This window comes from Piliocolobus tephrosceles, chromosome 21 (genome assembly GCF_002776525.5).
Source record: "Piliocolobus tephrosceles isolate RC106 chromosome 21, ASM277652v3, whole genome shotgun sequence".
Lineage (NCBI taxonomy): Eukaryota > Metazoa > Chordata > Mammalia > Primates > Cercopithecidae > Piliocolobus > Piliocolobus tephrosceles.
The window spans coordinates 31,666,091-31,687,287 of NC_045454.1; the positions used below are offsets into that span (position 1 = coordinate 31,666,091).

At 47.7% G+C, this 21,197-nt stretch overlaps 1 protein-coding gene across 1 annotated transcript in view; it reads left to right on the plus strand.

Moving 5' to 3' along the window:
- The first annotated feature begins 10,189 nt into the window (after positions 1-10,189).
- Positions 10,190-21,197, plus strand: part of LOC111524823 (zinc finger protein 43) — a 50,946-nt gene continuing 39,938 nt past the window's right edge. Inside the window, exons 1-5 of the mRNA XM_023190108.2 lie at positions 10,190-10,389; positions 11,585-11,670; positions 15,966-16,092; positions 17,154-17,268; positions 20,115-20,296. Coding sequence (XP_023045876.2) covers positions 17,201-17,268; positions 20,115-20,296 — 250 coding nt within the window. The 5' untranslated portion in view covers positions 10,190-10,389; positions 11,585-11,670; positions 15,966-16,092; positions 17,154-17,200. The remainder of the gene's footprint in view (positions 10,390-11,584; positions 11,671-15,965; positions 16,093-17,153; positions 17,269-20,114; positions 20,297-21,197) is intronic.

Consider the following 21,197-nt stretch of genomic DNA (forward strand, 5'->3'; position numbering starts at 1 on the left):
AGAAGCCCCTTATGGGTCTTTTGACTCTCACATCTATTTAGATGCAATTGGAGCCCCATGGAGACTACCAGATCAATTTAAAGCCCAAAATCAAATAGCTGCAGGATTTGAGTCAATATTTTGGTAGGTGACAGTTAATAAAAATGTAAATTAAATAAACTACATCTATTACAACCAATAGCAATGAGATTTTCATGAGTTAAAAGAAAAACTGAGGCCGGGCATGGTGGCTCACACTTGTAATCCTTGCACTTTGGGAAGCCAAGAAGGGCGGATCACGAGGTCAGGAGATCGAGACCATCCTGGGTAACACAGTGAAACCCCATCTCTACTAAAAATACAAAAATTAGCTGGGCGTAGTGGCAGACACCTGTAGTCCCAGCTACTACAGAGGCTGAGGCAGGAGAATGGCGAGAAGCGGGGAGGCGGAGCTTACAGTGACCTGAGATTGTGCCACTGCACTCCAGCCTGGGTAACAGAGCAAGACTCCATCTCAAAAAAAAAAAAAAAGAAAAACTCATGTCAGTCCCAGCCCTGGGGCTACCTGACCTTTATACTATACATGTCAGAGAGAGAAAGAGAAAAAAAAATGGCGGTTAGAGTTTTAATCCAGACTGTGAGGCCCAGGCTGAGGCCGGTGGCCTACCTCTCTAAACAACTAGATGGGATTTCTAAGGGTTGGCCCCCATGTTTGAGGGCCTTGGCAGCAACAGCCCTGCTAGCACAAGGAGTGGATAAGCTAATTCTTAGGCAAAACTTAAACATAAAGGCCCCCATGCTGTGATGACTTTAATAAATACGGACATGATTGGCTAACGAATACTAGACTAACTAGATACCAAAGCTTGCTCTGTGAAAATCCCCGCATAACCACTGAAGTTTGCAACACCCTAAACCCCACTACCTTGCTCTGAGTATCAGAGAGCCCAGTTGAACATAACTGTGTAGAGGTGTTGGACTCAGTTTATTCTAGCAGGCCCAACCTCCAAGACCATCCTTGAACATCAGTGGAATGGGAGCTGTACCTGGACAGGAGCAGCTTCACCAACCCTTGCAATGTGACTCTGAAGAAGACAACAAGCCCTGCTCCAGTCACACCCGGAAGCAGACTGGTCCACACATGGCTGAAGCATGAGGAAACTCATTGCGGGACTCATTTTCCTTAAAATTTGGACTTGTACACTAAGGACTTCAACTGACCTTCTTCAGACTAAGGACTGTTTCCAGTATATACATCAAGTCTCTGAGGTAGGACAAAAGGTTGCTACGTTCCTATTATTTTATGGTTATTATAAGTGTACCAGGACTCTAAAAGGAACTTGTTTGTATAATGCTATTCTAAACAAGGTATATAGCCCAGGAATTGACCAGCCTGATGTGTGCTATAACCCATCTTTTTTTCTACTGCCCATAAAAACAGGTGAACTTCTAGGCTTTCCAGTCTATGCTTCCTGAGAAAGGAGAAACATAGCTATAGGCAACTGGAAAGATGACGAGTGGCCCCCTGAAAAAATCATACAGTACTATGGGCCTTCCACTTAGGCACAAGATGGCTCGTGGGGATACCGAGCACCCATCTATATGCTCAACCAAATCATAGGGTTACAAGCTGTCTTAGAAATAATCAAGACCATCCTGGCTAACATGGTGAAACCCCGTCTCTACTAAAAAATACAAAAAACTAGCCGGGCGATGTGGCGGGCTCCTGTAGTCCCAGCTACTTGGGAGGCTGAGGCAGGAGAATGGCATAAACCCAGGAAGCGGAGCTTGCAGTGAGCTGAGATACGGCCACTGCACTCCAGCCTGGGCAACAGAGCAAGACTCCATCTCAAAAAACCAAGAACAAACAAACAAACAAAAAGGAAATAATCACTAATAAAACCGGCAGAGCCTTGACTATTCTGGCCTGGCAAGAAACTCAGATGAGAAATGCTATCTATCAAAATGGATTAGCTCTCAACTACTTGCTAGCAGCTGAAGGAGGGATCTGTGGAAAATTTAACCTAACCAATTGCTGTTTGCACATAAATGATCCAGGGCAAGTAGTTGAAGACATAGTTAAAGATATGACAAAACTGGCACATGTGCCTGTGCAAGTGTGGCATGGATTTAATCCCGGGGCCATGTTTGGAAAATGGTTTTCAGCACTAAGAGGAGTTAAAACTCTCGTAATAAAAATTATAACAGTAATATGAAACTGCTTACTACTCCCCGTTTGCTACCTGCACTCCTTCAAGTAATAAAAAGTTTCATTGCTACCTTAGTTAGCCAAAATGCTGCAGCACAAGTATACTATATAAATCACTACTGATCTGTCTTGCAAAAAGACATGGGTAGTGAGGACGAAAGTGAGAATTCCCACTAATGAGTGAGGTTCTCAAAGCGGGGGAATAAGGGAGGAGACAACCCCTTATATTGACTTATGCCCAATTTCTGCCTCCAAAGAAAGAAGAAGTAAAAACTAAAAGGCAGAAATGAAATTCACAGGCAGACAGCCCGGCACCATGCCCTGGTCCTGGTAGTTAAAGATCGACCCCTGACCTAACCAGTTATGTTCTCTATGGATTCCAGACATTGTATGGAAAAGCATTGTGAAAATCCCTGTCCTGTTCTGTTGTTCTGATTACTGGTGCATGCACCTCCCAGTCATGTACCTCCTGCTTGCTCAGTCGATCACGACCCTCTCACACGGACCCCCTTAGAGTTGTAAGCCCTTAAAAGGGACAGTAATTGCTCACTCAGGGAGCTTGGTTTTTGGAGACATGAGACTGCTGATGCTCCCAGCTGAATAAAGCTGTTTCCTTCCACAACTCAGTGTCTGAGGGGTTCTTGTCTGCAGCTTGTCCTGCTATACCACTGCACTCCAGCTGCCCCATTGCACTAAAGCCTGGGCAACAGAGCGAGACTCCATTTCAAAAACAAACAAACAAACAAACAAACAAACACAAAACAAAAAGGAATGGCAGGTAGTGGGGGCTGGGAATGGATAGGCAAGAATTATGTTGCCCAAATTTGCTCATCTTAGAAAGGCTCCTCAACCATTCTGTATCAAGTGGCTATTCCCAGAGAAATTATGCCCTGACTGCGCTGCATCTCAGTCTGACTTCTCTTTTTTTTAAATTACTGGATTACTCTCATTTAAGGGGTTATTTCACTTTCAGTTTGAAAATGAAAATGGCCAACTGTCCCCTGCAAGTGTCCTGATTTGATTTAGTAGTTTAGACCCTGGAGGTAGCAGTGAGAAAATACTTGAGCCAAATTAGAACAATTTGTTCTCAGCTGGAGGATATATAGGAATTCCTCAATAATATCTAACAGTTTTCTCAATACTGGTTACATTTAACAATGATAGCTTGCAGGGCAGAAAGGAGAAACAGATGACACAAATTTAGAACTTCAATTTTGTTATAAGTCTTTTTTGTTTTGTTTTTGGAGACAAGGTCTCACTCTGGTACCCAGTGTGGAGAACAGTGGCACAATCATAGATCATATTTTGGTTGTAAGTTTTTGCTAAAATATTTTTGTCTGGGTGTGGTGGCTCACATCTGTAATCTAAATACTGTGGGAGGCCATGGTAGAATGATTGCTCAAGCCCAGGAGTTGAAGATTAGCCTGGGCAACATAGTGAAATTCAGTCTGTACAAAAAATTCTGAAAATTGATCTGATGTGGTGTTGCATGTTTGAGAGGCTCAGGTGGAAGAATCACTTTAAGAGGTTGAGGCTGCAGTAAACCATGATTCAGTCACTGCACTCCAGCCTGAGTGACAGAGTGAGACCTGTGTGTGTATAGACATATACGCACACATATATATGTATATATAATAATGATATGTATGTAAAAGAAGAATTCAAGCACAAAAGAAAAATGAAAGGCAGGCCGGGCGCGGTGGCTCAAGCCTGTAATCCCAGCACTTTGGGAGGCCGAGACAGGCGGATCACGAGGTCAGGAGATGGAGACCATCCTGGCTAACACGGTGAAACCCCGTCTCTACTAAAAAAAAAAAAACCCCGTCTCTACTAAAAAAACTAGTCGGGCGAGGGGTGGGCGCCTGTAGTCCCAGCTACTCGGGAGGCTGAGGCAGGAGAATGGCCTAAAACCCCAGGAGGCGGAGCTTGCAGTGAGCTGAGATCCGGCCACTGCACTCCAGCCCGGGCGACAGAGCGAGACTCTGTCTCAAAAAAAAAAAGAAAAGAAAAGAAAGAAAAATGAAAGGCCATTGTAGGGGATGTGAAGAAAGGTGAGCTACCTCACGCTGTTCGTGTTTGATAATAACCATCGTGAGATGGTGCTGCTGGATGTGAGTGCTGGAAAGGGGACAGTTCCTTTGTCCTAGAGGATGAGGAGCTGACCAGATCCCTCCTGACTGCCCCCCAGGACAAGTGGGGGCTGGTGTTGCACTAAATGATGCCTCCCAAAAAAATACGTATACACTGGCTCAATGAACATGCAATGCAGGCCGGGCGCGGTGGCTCAAGCCTGTAATCCCAGCACTTTGGGAGGCCGAGACGGGTGGATCACGAGGTCAGGAGATCGAGACCATCCTGGCTAATACAGTGAAACCCCGTCTCTACTAAAAAATACAAAAAACTAGCCGGGCGAGGTGGCGGGGGCCTGTAGTCCCAGCTACTCGGGAGGCTGAGGCAGGAGAATGGCGTAAAACCCGGGAGGCGGAGCTTGCAGTGAGCTGAGATCCGGCCACTGCACTCCAGCCCGGGCGACAGAGCAAGACTCCGTCTCAAAAAAAAAAAAAAAAAAAAAATGCAATGCAGAGGCCTAAATGAAGACACGTGAATGGTGTATGTGGACATCAGCTTGCAGCTGGGAAACAGGTAGCTCTCAGGCCACTCATTCTTCCCAGCAAGTGTGGAATGTGTGCACTCCTGTGAGTGTGTAGATCTGTCCTTCTTAACTTGTACACAACTCCAGGTCAGTTCTGAGTGAATGATGAGCCTACGGGATTTCTCAAGTCATTCTTATGTTCAACATTATGGCTGCTGTTTTCATTGCCACTACCCCCAGGCGCAACCTAGCTTAAAGTCCAGGCTTTAGGTAAAAAAGATGGAGGGCTTTCTGTGTTCTGGGATGGGAAGTCAGAGATCTGTGTAGGGCTGGAGGTTGGGGTACACATTAGTTTTGTGGCAGGATGAGAGCTGCAGTGGTTTTATTTTATTTTATTTTATTTTATTTTTTATTTTTTTGAGACGCCACACCCAGCGAATTTTTTTACATTTTTGGTAGAGATGGGGTTTCACCATGTCGGCCAGGCTGGTCTCGAACTCCTGACCTTGTGATCCACCCGCCTCGGCCTCCCAAAGTGCTGGGATTCCGCGCCTGGCCTTAATTTTTGTATTTTTAGCAGAGACAGAGTTTCAACATGTTGGGCAGGTTGGTCTTGAACTCCTGACCTCATGATCCACCGGCCTCGTCCTCCCAAAGTGTTGGGATTACAGGCATGAGCCACCGCGCCCCGCCTACCTTGAAGTTTTGAGTGACACCCAAGGATAGCCACCGGCGTCTTGGCCATGGAAGACTCCTGCATCCTTCTCGCCCTCAGTTTTATTTGCAGCCTCATGGTTGTATTGTCCTAAAGACGCTTTTCTCTGGCCTTGTCCAGTGAATACGGTTCACACAGTTAAAACTGCTTTTTGAGAGTGGAGAATAGATCATATTTAGTTACCACTGTGCCTCTTTGTCACCTGAGAGATCCATTTATTCTTAAGTGGATTCGTGCTTTCAGACATCTCTGGACAACTCAAATGACAAGGGGCTGTTGTTTTATAAAGGAAACAAACTCTTTAGATGTGAAATCCTTTTCTTCTTCTCCTACGGAAAGATTCCTTCCTTCCTTCCTTCCTTCCTTCCTTCCTTCCGCCCTCCCTCCCTCCCTTTCATTCTTTTCTTTTTTTTTTTTTACATGGAGTTTTGCTTTTGTTGCCCAGGCTGGAGTGTAATGGGGCGATCTCTGCTCACTGCAGCCTCTGCCTCCTGGGTTCCAGCGATGTTCCTGCCTCAGCCTTCCGTGTAGGTGGGCTTACAGGCATGCGCCACCAAGCCCGGCTAATTTTGCATTTTGAGTAGAGACCGGGGTTTCTCCATGTTGGTCAGGTTGGTCTCGAACTCCCCACCTCAGATGGTCCGCCCGCCTCGGCCTCCCAAGGTGCTGGGATTACAGGCGTGAGTCACTGTGCCCAGCCTCAATTATTATTGTTATTACTATTATTTTAAGAGGTAAATAGTCAATCCTGGCACTTTGGGAAGCCAGGGCAGGCGAATCACGAGGTCAGGAGATTGAGACCATCCTGGCGAACACGGTGAAACCTCGTCTCTACCAAAAATACAAAAAAATTAGCTGGACGTGGAGGCGGGCGCCTGTAGTCCCAGCTACTGGGGAGGCTGAGGCAGGAGAATGGCATGAACCTGGTGGGTGGAGCTTGCAGTGAGCAGAGATTGCGCCACTGCACTCCAGCCTGGGCAACAGAGAGAGACTCTGTCTCAAAAAAAAAAAAACAAGGTAGGCCGGGCGCGGTGGCTCAAGCCTGTAATCCCAGCACTTTGGGAGGCCGAGATGGGTGGATCACGAGGTCGGGAGATCGAGACCATCCTGGCTAACATGGTGAAACCCCGTCTCTACTAAAAAATACAAAAAACTAGCCGGGCGAGGTGGCGGGTGCCTGTAGTCCCAGCTACTCGGGAGGCTGAGGCAGGAGAATGGCGTAAACCCGGGAGGCGGAGCTTGCAGTGAGCTGAGATCCAGCCACTGCACTCCAGCCTGGGCGACAGAGCCAGAATCCGTCTCAAAAAAAAAAAAAAAAAAAAAAAAAAACAAGGTAAATAGTGGTACTTGAGCAGTTTCACCTGAGAATTGAGTTGTGGTTTCAATGTGGATGGGCAGTTCTTCAAGATGGAAAACCAAGTCTCATTGAGCAGCAGGAGCCACACTCACCTTTCCTCACATCCCACACCATGGTCCTTAACTTTTCTTCTATGCTTGAATTTATTTATTTTTATCATTTTTATATTTTTAATTTTTTTGAGACAGAGTCTTGCTCTGTCGCCCAGGCTGGAGGGCAGTGGTGCAATCTCAGCTCATTGCAAACTCTGCCTCCCGGGTTCACGCCATTCTCCTGCCTCAGCCTCCCGAGTAGCTGGGACTACAGGCGCCTGCCACCACGCCCAGCTAGTTTTTTGTATTTTTAGTAGAGACAGGGTTTTACCGTGTTAGTCAGAGTGGTCTTGATCTCCTGACCTCGTGATCTGCCTGCCTCCACCTCCCAAAGTGCTGGGATTACAGGCATGAGCCACTGCACCTGGCCAAATTTTTTTTTAATATACATACTATTTTTATTATATATATGTGTGTGTGTGGGTATGAGTGTGTGTGTACACACCCATACAGGTCGCATTCTGTCACCCAGGCTGGAGTGTAGTGGCTAAATCATAGGTCACTGCAGCCTCAACTGCTTAGGCTCAAGTGATTTTTCCACCTCAGCTTCTTGAATAGCTGGGACTACAGGCATGCATGCAACAGCACACTTGGCTAATTTTTTTTTTTTTTTTTTTTTTGAGACAGAGTCTTACTCTGTCGCCCAGGTTGGAATACAGTGGCCGGATCTCGGCTCACTGCAACCTCCGCCTCCTGGGTTCAAGCAATCCTCCTGCCTCAGCCTCCCGAGTAGCTGGAACTAAGGCACCCGCCACCACGCCAGTCTAATTTGTTGTATTTTTAGTAGAAACAGGGTTTCACCATATTGGCCAGGCTGGTCTCGAACTCCTGAACTTGTGATATGCCCACCGTGGTCTCCCAAAGTACTGGGATTACAGGCATGAACCACCACGCCCGGCCCCTGCTAATTTTCACAATGTTTTGTAGAGACTGGGTCTCACTCTGTTGCCCAGACAGATCTTCAACTCCTGGGTTTAAGCAAGCATTCTACCATGACCTCTGAAAGTGTTTGGATTACAGGCGTGAGCCACTACACCCAGACAAAAATATTTTATAAAAAGCTGTTACAGGCCTGGTGCGGTGGCTCACGCCTGTAATCCCAGCACATTGGGAGGCCGAGGCTGACAGATCACCTGAGGTCATGAATTGGAGACCAGCTTGGCCAACATGGTGAAATCTGTCTCTACCAAAAATACAAAAAATTAGCTGCTCGTGGTTGCATGTGCCTGTAATCCCAGACACTTGGGAGCTGAGGCAAGAGTGTCACTTGAACCAGGGACGCAGAGGTTGCAGTGAGCCGAGATCGCGCCATTGCACCCCAGCCTGGGCATCAAGAGTGAAACTCCATCTCAAAATATAAATATAAAATAAAAATAAATTGGACAGAGGCGGTGGCTCACTCCTGTATTCCCAGCACTTTGGGAGGCTGAGGCTGGTGGATCACGAGGTCAGGAGATCGAGACCAGCCTGGTTAATATGGTAAAACCCCGTCTCTACTAAAAATACAAAAATTAGCCAGGCGTGGTGGCTCGCACCTGTAATCCCAGCTACTCGGGAGGCTGGGGCAGGAGAATCACTTGAGCCTGGGAGGCAGAGGTTGCAGTGACCTGAGATTGCGCCACTGCACTCCAGCCTGGGCAGCAGAGTGAGACTCCCTCTCGTAAATAAATAAATAAATAAAATTTAAAAAAACTGGGCCGGGCGCGGTGGCTCAAGCCTGTAATCCCAGCACTTTGGGAGGCCGAGACGGGTGGATCACGAGGTCAGGAGATCAAGACCATCCTGACTAACACGGTGAAACCCCGTCTCTACTAAAAAATACAAAAAACTAGCTGGGCGAGGTGGCGGGCACCTGTAGTCCCAGCTACTCGGGAGGCTGAGGCAGGAGAATGGCGTATACCCGGGAGGCGCAGTTTGCAGTGAGCTGAGATCCGGCCACTGCACTCCAGCCTGGGAGACAGAGCGAGACTCCGTCTCAAAAAAAAAAAAAAAAAATTTAAAATCTGTTACAACCAAAATATGATTTGTGATTGTGCCACTGTTCTCCAGCCTGGACGCCAAAGTGAGACCTTATCTCCAAAAACAAAACAAAACAAAACAAAACAAACTTATAACAAAAGTGAACTTCTAAGGTTGTGTCATCCATTGCCCCTCTCTCCCCTCCTAGCTATCACTGTTAAATATAATGGGTATTGAGAAAACTGTTAGATATTTTTAAGGAATTCCTATATATCTCCAGGTAAGTGTTCTGATGTAGGTCAAGTATTTTCTTACCCCTACCTCCAGGGTCTAAACTAGCAAATCACCTCAGGACACCTACAGTGGACAACTGGCAATTTTCCAACAGAAAGTGAAATAACCCCGTTAATGAGAGTAATTCAATAATTTTAAAAAAGGGAAGTCAGATTGAGATGCAGCACAGTCAGGACACAATTATCCTAAAAATAGTCACTTCACACAGACTGGTTTAGATGTTTTTCTAAAATGAGCAAATTTAGGCAACGTAATTCATGTTTATCTATCCCCAGCTCCCCTGCTTCCCCATTCCTAATGGTCATCCCAAGATGTGTACAGCAGAGTGGTACAGCATGGTGAGAAAGGGCCTCAGGGATGGGATGAGGATCTTTCCTGCATTATCAAAACGATTAAAAAGTTGTTGGGCTGGGCGCGGTGGCTCAAGCCCGTAATCCCAGCACTTTGGGAGGCCGAGACGGGCGGATCACGAGGTCAGGAGATCGAGACCATCCTGGCTAACACGGTGAAACCCCGTCTCTACTAAAAAATACAAAAAACTAGCAGGGCGAGGTGGCAGGCGCCTGTAGTCCCAGCTACTCCGGAGGCTGAGGCAGGAGAATGGCGGGAACCCGGGAGGCGGAGCTTGCAGTGAGCTGAGATCCGGCCACTGCACTCCAGCCCGGGCGACAGAGCGAGACTACCGTATCAAAAAAAAAAAAAGTTGTTAAAAGGGTATCAAAATGTTCTGTTTCTTACCCTTAAGTAGCTACTAACATGAATTATACAAGCTGACACAGGTAAGGAAAAGAGAAAGTGCATTTCAAGGCTCAGCTCACTTGGTAATTAGGTGTAATTCCCTGGGCACGTGACCCCGCCCACTTGAGCCTATTTTTCCATCCATAAAACGCGCTAATGCCGGGGAGGATGGGTCCTCGAGGGACTTGGTGGGTCCCGGAGCTTTATCCAATCAGTGGCGCTGGCGTGGGAACCACCCAATCAGACGCGCAGTTAGAGAGGGCCGTGGTTTTCGGCTTTTGGCGGGGCCTTTGTCTCCGGCTCCCGCCAGAGTTTGGGATCGGTCTCTACTTTTCCGCGTCCTCCGCCTCGGGAACCCCCGGTGACTTTGTCGCAGCCTCCGTTATCCTGTGATCTGCAGGTCCTGGGAGACGCACAGCTAAGATGCCCGGACATCCTGGAGGCTGGGAAATGGTGAGTGTGCGGGGTTGGGAATCCCGAGAGGGGAGAGCAGGCTGTGAAACTGGCGGGACCGGCCTCCTCACAGTCCACTCCTGGGTCCTGGTCGCTGGCGCAGCTCCCCCCCAGGCGCCTCTGGCCGCAAGATGGCGGCTGGACCTGCAGCCGAGACTCCCGCGTCCTGCCCCGTTCCTGCGCGGTACCCTGTCTGGAGCTCTCTGGTCAACTCTGCACCGGCAGCCCCGAGTATTTCCCAGATTGTTCAGGGATGCCAGACGGGTCATTGGGGCAGAATCCCGACTCGGTGTGCGCGCAGGAGGGGCTGTGGCCCAGGAGTCTTCAGTTTCTGTTTCTTTTTTTTTTTTTGGAGAGGGAATCTTGCTCTGTCGCCCAGGATGGAGTGTAGTGGCGCGATCTCGGCTCTCTGCAACTTCCACCTCCGGATTCAAGCGATTCTCCTGCCTCAGCCTTACGAGTAGCTGGGATTACAGGTGTGCACCACCAGGCCCGGCTAATTGTTATTTTTTTATTTTTATTTTTTAGTTTTATTTTTACTTTTCCTAGAGATGGGGTTTCACCATATTCGCCAGGCTGATCTCGAACTCCGGACCTCAGGTGATCCGCCCGCCTCGGCCTCCCAAAAGTCCTGGGATTACAGGGGTGAGCCACCGCGCCCAGCCTCTTATGAACATTTCTTTTTTTTTTTTGAGACGGAGTCTCGCTCTGTCGCCCAGGCTGGAGTGCAGTGGCCGGATCTCAGCTCACTGCAAGCTCCGCCTCCTGGGGTTTTAGGCCATTCTCCTGCCTCAGCCTCCCGAGTAGCTGGGACTACAGGCGCCCGCTACCTCGCCCGGCTAGTTTTTTGTATTTTTTTTTAGTAGAGACGGGGTTTCACCGTGTTAGTCAGGATGGTCTCGATCTCCTGACCTCGTGATCCACCCGCCTCGGCCTCCCAAAGTGCTGGGATTACAGGCTTGAGCCACTGCGCCCGGCAATGAACATTTCTGAATCTCAAACTCAGAGGCTCTCAAAAGTTGGACAATTGACTCTCATAGGTGGGCCTGGTCCACAGGTGGGTTGGTTACTCTCAGACCAAGATTCAGTACACATGTGAGGCTGTGAGTGCACTGAAAGGCACAGTCTGCAGACAAAATTGTGGCTCTCTTGCGATACTTCTGTCAACCATTGAGATTGTGACTCATATACTTAGACCCAACATACAGGAGGTGTTGACCCTCATACCTGGAAGCTGGACATGTGTGGAATTTCTAATCTCATTCCTGGACTTTCCTGCAGGTAAGATTGTATGCATCTACTAAGCACCTTAGTGATTTGACTCTCATGCCTTGGCCCAGCCCACAGATGGAGATTGTGACATATCGCTTGACTTTGCACCTTGAAGATGTGACTTTTTTCCAGCTTAGTTGATGCCCACAGGTGGCATTGTGACGTATAGCTGGGCCTTTCACTGAGATGATGGGAGTCTTTTTTCTTGCCTTGGCACTGCCCACAGGGTGCGTTGTGACATATTGGTAAGCCCTGCACTCAGGTTACGTGACTCTCCTTTTTTCCCTAGTCCCTGAATATTTTGGATGTTAGGACATGTTACTAGGTCTAACACCTATAAAATAGGAAGTTCCTGCCCAGGCCCTTTCTTTTTCCTTTTTTTTTTTTGTTTGAGACAGAGTCTCGCCCTGTCGCCCAGGCTGGAATGCAGTGCTGCGATCTCAGCTCACTGCAACTTCCGCCTCCCAGGTTGAAACGATTCTCCTGCCTCAGCCTCCTGAGGTACTGGGATTACAGGTGCCTGCCACCATGCCCAGCTAATTTTTGTATTTTTAGTGGAGATGGGGTTTCGCCATGTTGGCTAGGCTGGTCTGAACTCCTGACCTCGTGATCCGCCTGCCTCGGCCTCCCAAAGTGCTGGGATTACAGGCGTGAGCCAACGTGCCTGGCCCTGCCCAGGCTCTTTCTACAGAGGGCCTTGTGACGTATCTCTGCATCAGTCACCTAGGAAAGTGACTCTCCATTTTTGCCTGCATTCTGCCTACAGGAAAAATTGTGAGTTATCACTAGGCTCAGGTACCAGGTAATGTGTCTCTCCTGCCTGCGCATGGACCACAGAGAGCATTGTTATCCATTGCTGGGCTCAGCATCCAGGTGATGTGACTCTGCTGCCTGTGTTCTGCTTTCAGGAGAAGGTTGTAACATATTCCTGGCTAAATATTCAGGTGATGTGACACTCCTTTCTGCTCTCTGCCCTCAGAAAAAACTGTGACATATTCCTGGCCCAAAACCCAGGTGATGCGACTCTTCTCTCTCCCTATTCACAGGTGGAATTGTGAAATATAGCTTGGCCCAGCTCACAGGTGCAATTATGACTCTTCTACCTTCAACCAGCCAATAGGAGAGATGCTGCCTCTTATAGCTAGACTTAGGGTTATGAATATTATCCTGGGTCTCTTTCTTGTACAAAGGTCATAGAGAGTTTTTTTTTTTTTAAAGGAATTTCGTTCATGTTGCCCAGGCTGGAGTGTAGTGGTGCAATCTCAGCTCACTGCAACCTCCGCCTCCTGGGTAATTTTTGTATTTTTAGTAGAGATAGGATTTTGCCATGTTGGCCAGGCTGCTCTTGAACTCCTGACCTTAGGTGATCCACCCACCTTGGCCTCCCAAAGTGTTGGGATCACAGGCATGAGCTACCATGCCCAGCCGAGAATTACCACTTTTTTTTTTTTTTTTTTTTTGAGACAGGGTTTCACCCCTGTTACCCAGGCTGGAGTGCAATGGTGAGATCTTGGCTCACTGCAACCTCCGCCTCCTTGGTTCAAGTGATTCTCCTGCCTCAGTCTCCCGAGTAGCTGAGATTACAGGCATGTGCCACCATGCCCAGCTAATTTTGTATTCTGAGTAGAGACGGGGTTTGTCAGTGTTGGTCAGGCTGGTCTAGAACTCCCGACCTCAGGTGATCCACCTGCCTCAGCCTCGCAAAGTGCTGGGGTTACAGGCTTGAGCCACCGTGCCCAGCCTAGTTACCACTGTTTTGAATAGTATATAAGCCTCTTGTGGTACAGAGAGTGTTCAGCAAACAGGTGAGACTGTGTTTCTTCTTTGCCCACCCCAGCAGTCATTAGAATTGTCACCCTCACACAGTGATGGAACCCACTGGTGAGGTCCTGAATCTCATGCATGGACCTAGTCCACAGTTAAAATTGTGGCTGTTATATGTGAACGTTATGCAAGAGTTCGAATAATGACTCATTTCTACATCTAGTTCATAGGCAGGTGAGAATTTTTCTATCTGAACCAATGAGAAGTCTACCTTCCTGGGGACATGTTGACTATCATACCTGGGCTGAGGGCCAGAGCTAACACAGTTCACAAAAGAGATGGAGGCTCTTATGCACAGGTTCAGTTCACTGGTGAAATTGTCACTAGCGTACTTAGACCCAACACAGAGAATTTGGTGACTCTCATACCTAGAACTGGGACCTGTACGGGATTAATTCATTACTGGACCTTCCTACAGGTCGGATTGTGACATATGCCTTTGTCCAGCACCTGAGTGATTTTAGTTTCCTGTCTGGTCCCAGCCCAAAGTGTAATTGTAATATATCACTGGTCCCAGCACCTAGGTGATGTGACTCTCCTCTTTTTATGGGACCCCACAAATTTTGGGTGTTGTAAAATATTACTGGATCCTGCATCCATGTTATGTGACTCTCCCACCTGTGCCCTACATGTTGTGCCATATTATGGCACAATATGTCACACTAGAAATTGTTACATATGGCCGGGCACGGTGGCTCATGCCTGTAATCCCAGCACTCTGGGAGGCTGAGGCTGTTGGATTACTTGAGGTCAGGAGTTCAAGAGCAGCCTGGCCATAATATGGCACAACATGTACGGTTCAACATGGTGAAACCCTGTCTCTACTAAAAAAAATACGAAAATTAGCCGGGCATGGTGGTGCATGCCTGTAATCCCAGCTACTCGGGAGGCTGCGGCAGGAGAATCGCTTGAATCCAGGAGGCAATGGTTGCACTGAGCCGACATCGCGCCACTGCACTCCAGCCTGGGCAACAGAGCAATACTCTTTCTCGAAAAAAGAAAAAAAAAAATTGTTACATATAAGGCTGGGCACAGTGGCCTAATGCCTGTAATACCAGAACTTTGGAAGGCTGAGAGTGGGTGCATCACCTGAGGTCAGGAGTTCAAGACCAGTCTAATCAATATGATGAAATGCTGTCTCTACTAAAAATACAAAAATCAGCCAGGCGTGGTGGTGTGCACCTATAGTCCCAGTGACTTGGGAGGCTGAGACAGGAGCATTGCTTGAATCTGGGACACCGAGGTTGCAGAGCCGAGATGCGCCACTACACTCCAGCCTGGGCAACAGAGTGAGACTCCCTCTCAAAAAATAAATAAATAAATAAATAAATAGTTACATGTTGTTGGGTTCAACACCCAGGGGATGTAACACTTTTTCTCTGGACCCTGCCTGCTTTTTCTCTGGAGCTTTGTGACATAACTCAGTGATGCCCATCACCATGGTGATGTTACTTTTTTTTTTTTTTTTTCTGGAGACAGTCTCGCTCTGTTGCATAGGCTGGAGTGCAATGGTGTGATCTTGGCTCACTGCAACCTCCACCTCCCAAGTTCAAGCGATTCTTCTGCGTCAGCCTTTTGAGTAGCTGGGACTACAGGCATGTGCCACCATGCCCAGGTAATTTTTGTATTTTTAGTAGAGATGGGGTTTCAGCATGTTAGCCAGGCTGTTCTCAAATACCTGGCCTCAAGTGATCCACCCTCCTCAGCCTCCCAAAGTGTTGGGATTATAGGCGTGAGCCACCACGCCCAGCCAGTAATGTTACTTTCTTCTGCCTGGTCTCTGCTCACAGAGACCTAGCATCAAGGTGATGTGATTCATCTTTTTCTTAGGCCTTGCATATTTGTGTATTGTGACATACTGCTCAGCTGAACACCTAAAGGATGGGAGTCTCCTACCTGGGCCTTTCCTACAGGGAGCATTGTGACATGTCCCTGCATTCATCACCTAGAGGAAGTGACTGTCCTCTTCTGCCTGCACCGTGCCTACAGGGAAAATTGAGGCATCTGGTTCCGGCCAGGAACCAGATGATGTGTTTTTTTCTGTGTGGGTCTTTATTACAGAAATGATGGTTGACATATTGCTGGGCCCAGCATCCCGGTGATGTGACAGTCTTCTTCTGTGTGGTCCCTGCTTACAGGAACATTGTAACATATTGCTATGCCCAGCACCTAGCTGATGGGATTCTCCCCTGGTTTTAAGTTTTGCCTGTAGCGGACAATGTGAAATATTGCTAGGCCCTGCACTGACATGTGAGTCTTCTGCCTATGATTTGGCCACTTGGGCCATTGTGACATATTGCTGGGTCCAACAGCCGAGTGATACAACTTTTATGCCTGGACCCTGCCTGTGGGTGGCATTTTGAGATGTCTTTGCACCAGTCACACAAGTGATTTGACTCTTGTCTTACCTGGTCTCTGCTCACAGGAAGTGTTGTGACATTTTGCAGCACATAGCTGATTTTATTTTATTTTTTTCTTAGTTTTTCCTCCAGGGAAGATTGTGAAATATTGGTGAACCGAGCACCAAAGTGATGTTACTCTATTTTTTTCTTGGCCCTGCTCACATAAGACATTGTGACATGTTGCTGGGTTTTACACCCAAGTGAGGTGAGTTTCCTGCCTGTACCATGCGTACAGAAAACATTTTAACATACCTCTAAGCTCCTCAACTATTTTATGTGACACTCCTCTTTTATCTGGGCTTTGTCCATAGGTCAGATTGTCGTATATCTTTGAGCCTGGGTTGTGCTAACAGAAAAGAGAGTGACTTCTTGCTTGGCCCAGCACACAGCTGATGTGATTCTTATGCTTGGTCCCTGTTCACGTGGTCATTGTGACGTAACTCTGGGCCAGTCACCTAAATAATAGGTCTCTCCTTTTTATTTCTGAATCTGTCCACAGTAGGAAATGTGAGATATCGCTTGGCCCAGCACCCATGTGATGTGACTCTCCTCTCATGCCTGGGCCCTGCCCACTGTAGTGATTGTGCTGCCAGCTCCTGTGTTATATCACTGTTGTCTTCTTCCTGAGCCCTGCAAACAGGTAGCACTAGGAAATATCCCTGGGCCTTTCACCTGGGTGATGTGACTTTTCTGCCTGGGCTCTCCTTTCCGGGTGTTGTGACATGTTGCTGGATAAAGCATTTAGGTGATGTGACTTCTCTACTGCTTGGACTCTGAACAAAAAAAGATTTAGATTTATCACCAGGCCCAGCACCTACATGATGGGACTCTTCTCTTGTCTGGGCCCTGCAAATTATTATTATTATTATTATTTGAGACGGAGTTTTGCTTTTGTTGCCCAGGCTGGAGTGCAATGGCACAATCTCGGCTCATCACAACCTCCGCCTCCTAGGTTCAAGTGACTTTCCTGCCTCAGCCTCTCAAGTAGCTGGGATTATAGGCATGTGCCACCACACCTGGCTAATTTTGTATTTTTAGTAGAGACAGGGTTTCTCCATGTGGGGCAGGCTGGTCACAAACTCCCGACCTTAGGTGATCTGCCCACCTCAGCCTCCCAAAGTGCTGAGATTACAGGCGTGAGCCACCTCACCTGGCCCCTGCATATATTTTGTATTGTGACGTAAAGCTGGGTCTATCACCAAAGAGTTTCCTACATAAGCCCTGGTCATGAGAGTATTATGACATATCTTTTCATTCATCACCTAGGTGATGTGACTCTTCTTCAGCCTGTGCCCTGCCAAAAGAGGATTGTGATGTATCATTGGACCCAGCATCTAGATGATGTAACTCTCATCTTTTGCCTGGACCTTGCATATTTTGGGTATTGTTACACATTACTGGGTCTGACATTAGGGGATGGGAGGCCCCTGCCTGGGCCTGCCCACAGGGGGCCTTGTGACATATTTTGACATCTATCAATTATAATATGTGACTTTTCTCACCCACATGCACCATGCCCTGCCAAAACATTGTAACATATCACTGGGATCAGCAACCAGATGATGTGTCTCACCTCTCAGGGTCTTGCGCATAGAGAGCACTGTAACATATTGTTGGGCCCTGCACCCAGGCGATGTAACTTGCTGCCTGTGCCCATCTTTTTTTTTTTGAGATGGAGTTTCACTCTTGTTGCTGCAATGGCGCAGTCTTGGCTCACCGCAACTTCTGCCTCCCAGGTTCAAGCGATTCTCCTGCCTCAGCCTCCCTAGTAGCTGGGATTACAGGCATGTGCCACCACGCCCAGCTAATTTTGTATCTTTTTTAGTAGAAACAGGGTTTCTCCATATTGGTCAGGCTGGTCTTGAACTCCCGACCTCAGGTGATCTGCCCGCCCTGGCTTCCCAAAGTGCTGGGATTACAGGCATGAGCCACCACGCCCAGCCTGCCTGTGCCCATCTTTTTTTTTTCTTTCTTTTTGTCTTTTTTTTCTTCCTTTTTGTGGAGAATAGGGTCTCACTATATTGCCCAGGCAGGTCTCGAACTGCTGGGCTCAAGCTATCCTCCCACCTCTGTCTCCCTGAGAGCTGGGATTACAGGCATGAGTCACCACGCCCAGTGCCTGTGCCCATCTTATAGGAAGAGATGTTAAGGCATCCCTGGCCAACCACCTAGGTGATACGACTCTCCTGTCTCATCCTTGCCCTCAAAAAAGATGGTGACATATCTCTAGACCAGCCCCAGGTGATGTGACTCTCCTGCTCACTCCCTGCCCAATGTAATTGTAACATTGTAACACACATATATATATTTGTAATTTTTTTTCTTTTTATTGAGACAGAATCTGGCTCTGTCGCCCAGACTGGAGTGCAGTGGTGGCATCTTGGCTCACTGCTAGCTCCGCCTGCCGGGTTCACACCATACTCCTGCCTCAGCCTCCTGAGTAACTGGGACTACAGGTGTCCGCCACCACGCCCAGCTAGTTTTTTGTATTTTTAGTAGAGATGGGGTTTCATCGTGTTAGCCAGGATGGTCTCGATCTCCTGATATTGTGATCTACCTGCCTTGGTCTTCCAAAGTGCTGGGATTATAGGCCTGAGCCACTGCACTCAGCCCTTGTCACATATATTTTGCCCCAGCTTACGAATTACTATGATGATTCTCATACCTTGAACGAGGCAATAAAAGAGATACACCTTGCCTAGCTAGGCTTGGGAAAACAAACATGATTCTAAGTTTCCTTTTTTTTGCAAAGGTCGTAGAGAATTACCACTCTCTCAAATATTTTAAAAAAGCTCTCAGGTGGCACAGAGAGTGTCATCACAAACTAGAAACACAGATGAGATTGTGTTTTGTGTATCTTTTTTTTTTTTTTTCTGAGACGGAGTTTCCCTTTGTCACCCAGGATGGAGTACAGTGGCACGATCTCAGCTCACGGCAACCTCCACCTCCCAGGTTCAAGTGATTCTCCTGCCTCAGCCTCCTGAGCAGCTGGGATTACAGGCGTGCACCAGCACGCCCAGCTAATTTTTGTATTTTTAGTAGAGATGAAGTTTTACCATGTTGGTCAGGCTGGTCTCGAACTCCTGACCTCATGATCCGCCTGCCACAGCCTCCCAAAATGCTGGGATTATAGGCGTGAGCCACCGTGCCCAGCCTGAGATTGTGTTTCTTAAATGAACACCCTGCCAATCATTATACTTGTAACCTCAGTATGGACAAAGTTGATTGATGAGGTCCTAAATCTCACATGCAGATGCAGTCCACAGTTGGAATTATCACTGTGATGTGCAAACATCGCCAGAGTAGGCATGATGACTCATTTCTCAACATAGCCCATAGGCAGGTGAGGACTCTCCTATATGGATCATCCAATTGGAGAGATGTTGACTCTCATACCTGGGCCTAGGGCCACAGGTATGATCATGGGTTTATACAGTCACAAAGATCTCAGAGTGGATTCAACTCTCCTGCATATTGTATAAAGCCCTCGGGTAATACTTTGAGTGCCCTTACATGGCCCAGCACACAGGTGACATTGTGACACTCATATGCACAACCAGCCGAAAGTAAATATTGTCATTCCCTTAATATAACCTACTTCTGAAGTTCTGAATGTCACACCTGGAGGCAGTGGAAAATTGCAAAATTGACTCTTATAGGTGAATCTGGTCCACAGGTGGATTAGTGACTCTCAGGTCAAGATTCAGCACACCTGTGAGGCTATGTTTTTTGTTGTCGTTGTTGTTGTTTTGTTTTTTTGTTGTTTTTTTTTAGGCTGAGTTTCGCTCTTGTTGCCCAGGCTGGAGTGCAATGGCAGGATCTTGGCTCACTCCACCTCCCAGGTTGAAGTGATTCTCCTGCCTCAGCCCCCCGAGTAGCTGGGATTACAGGTGCCCCCCACCACATCCGGCTAATTTTTGTATTTTGAGTAGAGGTGAGATTTCGACATGTTGGCCAGGCTGGTCTCTACTCCTGACCTCAGGTGATCCACCTGCCTCTGCCTTCCAAAGTGCTCGGGTTACAGGTGTGAGGCACTGCGCCTGGCTGAGGCTATGATTTTACTGAGGAGACACAGTCTGCAGAAGAGATTGAGGCTGTTATGCATGAATTCATCTACATTGAGATGGTGACTTGTGTACTTACACTCAATATTCAAATGGTATTCACTCATACCTAGAATGAAGACATGTGAAGAATGATTTATCTCATTTCTGGGTCTTTCTGCAGGTGTGATTGTGACACATACCTCTGCTCAGAATGCAAGCAGTATGACTCTTCTACCTGGGCCCAGCACACACATGGGATTGTGACATATTGCTGGACCCAGCATGTAGATGACGCGACCCTATGCCCTTGCCTTGGTGCTGCCACAGAGGGCATTGTGACATATCACTGGTCCATACACCCAGGTAATATGTTTCTCCTTTCTGTGCCATGCCCAAATGGGCTATTGTAACATATTGGGTCTAACACCCAGATGACATGAATCTCTTACCTAGACCCTGGCTTCAGGGGACATTTTGCCATATTTCTGTATCCATCTATTTGATGTTACTCTCCACTTTTACATGGACTTTTCCCTAGGAGACATTGTAATATATCTGTGCCAAGCACCTATGTGATGTCACTCTTCTCTCCTGCCTGGGCCCTGACCATAGAAGAGGGGGTGACGTATCACTAGGCCCTGACCACAGGTTATGTGATTTTTCTGCCTGGTTCCTGTCCAGAGAGGACATTGTGATATTTATATGACTCTCCTTTTGTCTCTGAGACTTGCCCACATTAGAGATGTGAATTTTGTTCCATGCCTCAGTCCTGCCCACTGGGGTGATTGTGACATATAACTAGGCTCAATTCCTAGGTTATGTGACTCTTCTTTATAAGCCTTACCCACGTAGGGCATTTTGACATGTCTCTGGAGCCCTCTCTTAGATGAGGTGACTCTGCTGCATGGGCCCCTTTTTTTGTTTTCAATTTTTTTTTTTTTTGAGACGGAGTCTTGCTGTGTCGCCCAGACTGGAGTGCAGTGGCCGGATCTCGGCTCACTGCAAGCTCCGCCTCCCGGGTTCACGCCATTCTCCCGCCTCAGCCTCCAAGTATCTGGGACTACAGGCGCCCGCCACCACGCCCGGCTAGTTTTTTGTATTTTTAGTAGAGACGGGGTTTCACCATGTTAGCCAGGATGGTCTTGATCTCCTGACCTCGTGATCCACCTGCCTCGGCCTCCCAAAGTGCTGGGATTACAGGCTTGAGCCACCGCGCCCAGCTGGCCCCTTTTTTTCAGAAAATATTGTGCCATATATTTTTTTT